The following is an 8,595-nucleotide window of genomic DNA, read 5'->3' on the forward strand; positions in this document are numbered from 1 at the left end:
TCAATCATCCAGTAATGCTTCCAGGGAGCCCAAAGGCACCCGAGATCTGCTGGAGTGTGGGATTAAGCATTCCTCAGAGAAGCACGTAAGGACTATTCATTTCCTCCTCACAAAAGGGAGAGGGAGACCTCCTCGCAGCTTCCATTCCGCTGAACATGCACAGCCCACAAGCAGAAGTAACAAGGTTTCAGTAGCTCTCATTTGGCTCCACTTTCAAACCTGGGTAAGGATGTCTTCAGAGACTGCTTGGTCATACGGCAAGGACTTCCAGGAGCCCAAGACAGGATGGGTAAGACCACTGAAAAGAATGCTCAACTCTGAAACAAGACTGAAATACAGCAAACAAGCCCAAACCCAAGAATGTCTCTTGATTCTTGAAGGAAAGTCATTGGCCGTTGGAAAGCTGGCCAAGTAGGCCAAGAATCAAGTGACTACAAACAAGGTGAACTGAGCATGGGCTGCCCCCGTATGCCAGAACTTCTCAAGAGCACACAGGAAAACGCACAGTAGCCCTTGAGAACTGGACGGACACTCACTGCCATCAGGCCAATGCCAACTCATCGTGACCCTGTAGGACAAGGGAAAACTGCCCACTTTGAGTTTCCGAGACTGGAATTCTATGGGAGTAGAATCTTTCTCCCTTGGAAGGGCTGGTGGTTTTGAACTGTTGACCTTGAAGTTAGCAGCCTGATGCATAACCACTATGCCCCCAAGGTTCCTCATGAGAGCTATAAAGAACCCTGCAAAAGGATGGCTGTAGTTTATGCTGCTGCTGCTGCAAAGGCTTCAGATTCACTAACCCTAGCTTGTCAATCTATTCTCCACTGAGTTATATGGTAAGTATCACTCTAAGTACCTGTGTGCATTTTCTCAGCTAGTCCTCAGCACATCTGAGGTGTGCTTGGTCTTTTCTGGTAGAGCCGATGAATGGGTCTACAGGCCACAGAGTAGCTTTTTTGAGTTGTGTGACCCCTGCCAGTTACCTACTCTATCTGTGTTTCCCTTCCCTTAACTAAAGGGGTTGGGGGTGGAAACAGAAGTGACTGTCTGATTCATGCAGTTCAAACTCACCAGCCACTCCAAGACAGAAAGGTGAGGCTGTCTGCTCCCAGAAAGACTTAGAGTCTTGGAAACCCAAAGGGGCAGCTCTGTCCTAGAGGGTTAGTATGAGTCACAAGCGACTCAATGGCAGTGGATTGGGATTTTGTGTCCCCTTTAGGCTGTACACTCTGGGGCAGGGCTGAACTTCCAGCTCCTCGTCCTCCCCTCCCAAATTGTCAGGAGCCCAGACTCACCGCCACTGAGTCAATTCCAACACATGGTGACCCTATATGGGGCCTCCTAGATGGCAAATCTTTACGGAAGCAGACAGCCTCATTTTCTCCCATGGTCAACAGCTATTCACTAGCTAAGTGCTCTCAGAATGAAAGGCATGGAGGTGAAACAACTGCTTAGATCACACTCAGCCACACCCACCAGTGTCGCAATGCCCAATGCCCAATGCCTCTCAGCTCTGGGAGTCTGGAGCAGCCCAGAGCACTCATGCCTTGAGTACCCAGCGAGGTAGAGGGGACGGATCAGTAAATGAGAGGCCAGACTTGGCAGCTGCCACCCAGCCAAGGCATGCTATCAGGACCTCTGTGTCCTGGACACTTGCCCTTTGTAAACCAGAGATGCTGACACAATCACAGTCCTCTTTGTGGTCTGGGTCTCGGCACATGGCACACGAGAAACCACCATCAATGTGCCTGTATGACAGCTCGGGAAAGCCATTGTCACCAGTGCATTCCCTGAGGCCCTTGCAGAGAACCTGGGGTTTCACACCTTCCCCCCGTTGCCCGCCCCCTGGTCCAATGCTACAGCCACCACTCCCACTGCCCCTCTGAGACACCTGTTCTCCCAGCTGAGGGGAAAGGAATGGGCCTACAGCAGGGCTGGGGAAGCTTTTTTTCTTCTGCCAAGGGACATTTGGATTTTTATAACATTATTCACAGCCCATACAAAATTATCAACTTAAAAATTAGCCTACTATACAAGTATTTGGTCAAACATTTAATTAACTCGCTCCTAATGTGATGGCTGGAACTGCTTCTCTTTGATGAGGCATGTGATGTGAGCTGGCACTGATGATTTGACGGGCCTCATACAGGCCCCTGTCCCTGGCCTTGAGGATGCTAAGCATTGTCACAATCACAAGACTAGCAAATGCTTGGGGGAGCATAGCAAAAGCTTAATTCACAAGAACAAACTAGTTTTGTGCAGCAGCTAGTTTTATGAGCTATTTTTATGGGCCCTGGCAGGGTAATGGGTTGCACACTGGACTGCTAGCTGCAGTCAGTAGGTCAAAACCACCAGCCGTCTTGTGGGAGAAAGATGAGGCTCTCTCCTCTCGTGAAGATTTACACTCTCAGGAAACCACAGCTGGGGCAGTTCTATTCTGCCTTACTATTCGGGGTTTTTCGCCCACCCAGAGCGGTTTGGCTGGCACAGCGTACCAGACACATCCACAGACCGACAGGAATGTCGCTGCTCCCAGGAGAAGACACCCAGCCAGCTGCTGTGACCAGCTCTCCCTCGGAGGCAGCCGAGTTCCTCATGTTCCATGCTAACCTCTGAGCCACCCTGACTGTCAATCCCTTCCTGTTCTGACAACTCGCGCCTCGGAACAAAATTTCCTCCCAAAGTGCGAGTTCCTTTGGGTGCCTCACGATGTCGGAGCCAACGCCAATGGGAAGAGAGGCCTCTCAGCCAGCAGCCGCCTGCCCCCACCAGAAGGGTAGACCTGCCCAGTGCCAGTGACCCATTGGAACCCCAGTGGAGACGCCAGCCTGGAAATCACCAAGCACAAAGAGGCACGCTCCCTGAGCGAGTGAGCGCGGGGGCACACTAACGCCCACAGCAGGAGTCCTGTTGGGTTTCTCTTCAAGCTACACGTCCACAGCAAAGCACCTGGGCAACACTGACCGGTGAGAAGGAATGCAACTGCCACTCGACCCAGGCTAGCTAGTCAGTCCAAGAAAAACCTGGAGCATCCTGAATGGCTCTCTGCTCCTTTTTCATCTCTCCCTTGTGCAGTGGGCAATGCCTTCAGCTGCTCACTGAGAAGGTTGGGCTCAAACCCACTAGCTGCACCATGTGAGAAAGATGTGGCAGTCGGCTTCCATAAGGATTTCCAAAAAGAACCAAATTCACTGCCTGGCCCACTGCCCCAACTGATATTGATCAAATTGTGCAGAAACCAAACCAAACTCACAGCCATCGAGTTGATTCTTACTCATAATGAGCCTAACGGGACAGCATAGATCTGCCCCAGTGGGTTGCAAGACAGTAACTCTTTATGGGAGCAGAGAGCCTCATCTGTCTCCTGAGGAGCAACTGGTGATTTCAAACTCCTGATGTTATGGTTAGCAATCCAGCATAACTACTACACCACCAGGGTCCCTCGGGTGGGAACAGGTGATCCAAACGTGCTCAAAGCAAGGGCAGTACCTGAGCAAACCAACTGCACCCCAAACTGGCCCTCGACAACAGGCCTTAATGTCAGCTGACAGGCCATACCTGAAAAGGAACCTACGTTGTTCGGGTTTTTACCCCCCAGTATTAGACAGCTGTTGGCAGAGTCTAAAATATTAAGTGCCTCAGCCCAGCATCAGTGGTCCTGGCAGAAGGCTGACAAAATTTTTTCTTAAATGCCACCTAGTAGTAAAAAAGTAAATAGAGCCCTGGTGGCACAGTGGTTCAAAGCTTGGCTGCTAACTGCAAGGCTGGTTTGAACCCCCAGCTGTGCTGCAGGAAGAACGTCCTGGTGATCTGCTCCTGTGGTGCAAGTTCTGCTGTCATACAGGGTTGTTGTGCCCTGGTGCTGTAGCCAGTTACTCACTGGACTGCTAACCTCAAGGTCGGCAGTTCAAAACCACCAACCTGCTCCTTGGGGGAAAGACAAGGCTCTCTACTCCACAAAGAGTTAACAGTTTCAGAAACCCACAGGGCAGTTCTACAAAGAGTTTTTGTTTTGTTTTTTTGTAGTCCAAACTGGCTTCATGAGACCCCACAACTTCAGTTTTGTTGAACTAGTTAGAAAAAAAGTCTGCCTTGGGCATTTAAGAATGAACTATACGGGATCAAACAGACTCAAAGGATTACCCAGGACTCTTAAGGGGCAGCGAGCCTGTGTTTCTGAGGAAGGAGACGGGAACAAGGTGGGTGGGCATGGTTGAACTACTTGAAGGATGTCAGTCAGTACATTACACATACAGAAACGATTGGATTAGTAAGTTGTGCTGTATTTTGCTCAACGGCACCAAAATAAGTAAAATGTCAAGGGCAAAGAAAAGGGATCATGGGTTTCCACTCTGTCACGTGGAATCAACGCCACAGCCCCTGGCACCAGAAACTTCCTTTCACCCTCCAGGGTGCCAGCATCCTCGACTCCATGGAGCTCCTGCAGGGGCACCTTTAACCCCACTATCAGCAGAGGCGCCAGGAGGCAGTGTACACGGAAGTTAGCTGCCAACAGACCCGAGATAGAAGGCTAATTAAATCAACTTTACCTATCTAAACTAAGCCACACGAGTAAACAGGGCCCGTGCTACTATTTCTATCGATCAGCCGCTGACTGAAGGATCCACTACACAGATGGGAGTAGGGAAGTCCTGGGGCTGCTCTAGGGCTGAGCACTGCCACTGAGGTTTTCAAAATGCGCCCAAGGTAGCAAAGCATCTAAAATCGAATTTTAAAAAGGACCAGTTACTTATAATTTCTTCTCCCTTTCCCGACCTCCCATCCAGGACTCTGACATTTCATTTCTGAATCCACTGGGTGGGGAGAGAGACCTCAAAAAGCTCATGTGGAAACTACATTCCCTTCTAATTCCATTTTTTTCACAAACTTTTTGAAGCCCTTTCATACAATGCACAGATGTTGAAAGGATTGTTTGGTTTATCAAAGTTACATAATTTGAGGTTTTAAAAAAAAACAATGAATGAGAGAGAAGAAATACACTTTTTTTGGGGGGGTGTGTGCTAGGGAAACATTTAATCCATAAATGGAAAGTAAAATTACCCATAAACTGACACACACACACAAAGTCATTTCAAAATATTCAGTGGCTCGATGATTTCTAAACACACTTAATGATTACACTTGCCTTTCGTTTTTGAAATTCAAATAAAGCAAAGTCCAGCTTATGAAACGGACGCCGCTCTACCTCGGCCTGACACACCTGATCTGATGCCATTCCCATGGGATTCCCATGCTCCAGGACCAGGCCCCCCTCTCTCGGGTCCCAGAGATGCTGAAAGGTCACCGGGGGTTCCAGCCCCATTCCCACACCACAGCTACCTTCCAACTGGACTCAGGGGCCAGCACCACCCTCCTGGGCAGAAAGACAGCTGACAACAGTCTTTCCAGAACCTTGGATACTTGTCAAAACAACATTTGAAACTTCCTGCATCAAGGGGAATGACTGCTTCGGGGGACCTCATAATCCTCACTAGAAAAGGGAACGTGGAATGCTAACTCAAGGAGAGAAGAAATCAAGAGCCAGATCACACAGAAATCAAGAGCCTGGGGAACTCCCATCACCAGCACAAGGAAGCAAAGAGAGATTCCGCACAGGATTCAACTGTAGGCCGGCCAGCCGGGCCAGCCCCAGCTCCATCCAAGTCCCTGATTTAACTGCTCCTTCTCCTGAGGGGGTCCTATCCTGAGACTTTTAATTGTGCCCTTACTGCCTTGTCTGGGCACCACACAACACAATCCAGCTTGGCAAGTCTCAGCAGGTAAAAATCAAGGTGACTTTCTCTAGACTTTAAAAACAGATGCGCCCCTTGCACCCCTTGGGGAAGCTGCAGTCCAATGTGAAGATTTTTAAGAAACGGAGGCATTAGAGCCCCCCACCTAATTCACAATGCAAAAGAGTTAAAAATACAACTTAAAATTTTAGAATAAAATAACAATTTAAAAATATAATTTCTTTTAAAAAGAAAAAGGAGGCATGAGAATTGTAGCTGATTATTTCCATTCCTATTATTTATCCAGCCCTTCCCAGACACGGGTCAAAATGAGAAAGGTAAGAAAGTGATAAGCCGCAGCCCAGTGAGGACATCCAGAAGAGCAGGTAGGTGCTTCAGACCAGGGACCCAGATCATGCCTGAGGGGTTGGAGGGGCCAGATATAAACCTGAGTCTAAGGGAGTGGGGTGGGGGTGGCCTGAGAAGTTCAATGCTGACCTCTAAGTGTTGAGATAAACCCCATGAACCCTAAAGTACCATGTAACAGGACAGCTGAAGCTGCACACAGGTTAACAGCTAAAGTAGTGGTTCACAACCTGTGGGTTTCGACTCCTTTGGGGGTTGAGTGACCCTTTCACAGGGGTGGCCCGATTCATAACAGTAGCAAAATGACAGTGATGAAGTAGCAATGAAAATAATTTTATGGTTAGGGGGGGGTCACCACAACACAAGGAACTGTATGAAAGGGCCGAGACATTAGGAAGGTTGAGAACCACTGGCAAAAGGCAGTGGGCACTTGGAGGTTTAGAATCCACCTCAATCTCCAAGCGCTACACGGCAGAGCTGGTTTCCTCCTCTCAAGCTGAACAATTGGTGCCTTTGGGCTATGGGGCTGGCGACGAATATTGACCAGACCACGTGCTTCCAGAAGAACGCACACATCTGTCTTGGCAGCATGCTCCCTAGGAGCAAGGACGGCAAGATTTCGCCTCGTTGACTTTGGGCATGTGTTCAGGAGAGACCAGTCCCTGGAGAAGCACATTGTGCTTGGTACACTGGAGAGGCTCAGCAAAAAGACCTTCCGTGAGATGGGCTGAGACAGTGGCTGTACCCTTGAGCTCAGCTAAAGCAACGACTGTGAGGTTGGCGCAGGGCCGGCAGTGTGTCATTCTGTAGTGCACAGGTCGCTGCCGGTGGAACTGACTCACTGGCTCCTAACAACAACAACAGTTTAACAATAAAGAAAATGAGAACTAGAGGGGGAAAGGTGTCATCATCATTTTCTTTCTTTCTTTTTTGCTAAAAAGCAGAGGGAAATGCCTGGGATGGGGAGAACAGTGGAGGGGACACAAGCATAAGCAAGGAGCTTTTCGGGCCATTTTGTTGGTGCCCTGGCATTCCGGCAAAGGCCAGGATTCAGAAATGCACTGCAGAAATGCTAAGCTAGTTAATGCAAGTTGAGAGGCATCTTCAAAGTTAGCCGTCCTTCTAGAGGGCCCCATGAGGTCGGCCCTGCTCACAGGGTCACTTTCTGCAGTGTGGCAAGAGCTGGGATATCTGATTCCCCAGGAGAGAAAACAGACAAACTTGCACTCCACACCTCCCCCCATCCTCCCTTGGAAGGCAGCTCAAAACAAGTGACCTGCCTTCTGGCACCCGCCTCTCGAAAGAGACCTGTGTTTCTCTGACCTCTCCCACCCTTTTCTCCAAACATTAAAGGTTGGTGGGGAGGGAAATACACTAAGCCCAGGCACAACACTTACCTTTCAATTGGTCGGCCACCACACTGGGGCCCAGGCGTTCAAACACCTTCCCATCTTCCATCTTGTAGCGGTCGTCCAAGTACTTGGCCGTGGCCTCGGAGATGTGGACCTTGCCAGCCACGCCCAGCTGCTCCATGAGGTTGGCCAAGTTCACATCGTTGGACCACACGTCGAACTTGAACCTCCGCATGCCCAGGATGCCGCACAGGACGGTGCCGGTGTGCACGCCGACGCGCATGTTCACCATCTCCTTCTTCTCCTGGCAGAACTGCTCGATGGCCTTGATCATGCCCAGGCCCATCTCGATGCAGCAGTAGGCATGGTCGGGGCGCGGCTCGGGACAGCCCGCCACGCAGTAATAACAGTCGCCCAGCGTGCTGATCTTCTCGCATTTGGTTTCCTCGCACAGGCGGTCGAAGCGGCCGAAGAGGTCGTTCAGGAGGCCCACCAGGGCGTGGGCTGACTTGTTGGCGCTCATCTTGGTGAAGCCCACGATGTCGGCGAACAGAATGCTGACCTCTTCGATCTGCTGCATCTTGAATGGCCGGAAGGCGATGGGCCCCTTCTGGATGGACGCCTTCTTCTTCCGATTCTTGGGGCTCGAAGTGGCGTGCCTCTTGACCGAGCTCTCGCTCTCGTCGTCGCCCTGTCTCATGAGGTCGTCGGCGATGATCTGGGGCATCACCGAGTGGATCATCCGCTCCTTGAGGGCTTTCTCCACTTCCAGGTCCTTCCCGTGCATGATGGACTGGCCCACCTTGAGGAAGGTGCTCCGGGACCTCACCTGGGACATGATGAACAGGTGGACCCCGATGGCGTGGATGCAGAGGTGCAGCAGCGCCCGGCTCAGCAGCTCCCAGGGCAGGGCCCGGGGCGCCAGCGGTGGGAAGCAGTCGGCCTCTCGGAAATAGTGACCGAAGGTCTCAAAGAGGACGGAGTAGGCCACGCCCAGGAAGAGGCTTAAATACAAAGGCAAGTGCATAACGGTGTAGAGCAAAAAGAGGACTTCGATGCACATGGAGAAGCTGCCCACCTGGGACAGGCAGGTGACCGGGGAGCCGGCGGCGGCCCGCGTGTGATTGGAGCTGTCCGCCGGTCCC

The 8,595-nt window shown here is 50.9% G+C and overlaps 1 protein-coding gene across 1 annotated transcript in view; it reads right to left on the reverse strand.

The window, feature by feature from the left end:
- The window catches only part of ADCY9 (adenylate cyclase 9), a 95,831-nt gene extending 87,242 nt beyond the window's left edge, over positions 1 to 8,589 (reverse strand). Inside the window, exon 1 of the mRNA XM_013005511.2 lies at positions 7,496 to 8,589. Within this exon, the coding sequence (XP_012860965.2) occupies positions 7,496 to 8,513 (1,018 nt within the window). The 5' untranslated portion in view covers positions 8,514 to 8,589. The remainder of the gene's footprint in view (positions 1 to 7,495) is intronic.
- Positions 8,590 to 8,595: the final 6 nt, after the last annotated feature.

Source organism: Echinops telfairi, unplaced genomic scaffold (assembly GCF_000313985.2).
Source record: "Echinops telfairi isolate 266 unplaced genomic scaffold, ASM31398v2 ScPeMD7_5;HRSCAF=22, whole genome shotgun sequence".
NCBI classification, from domain to species: domain Eukaryota; kingdom Metazoa; phylum Chordata; class Mammalia; order Afrosoricida; family Tenrecidae; genus Echinops; species Echinops telfairi.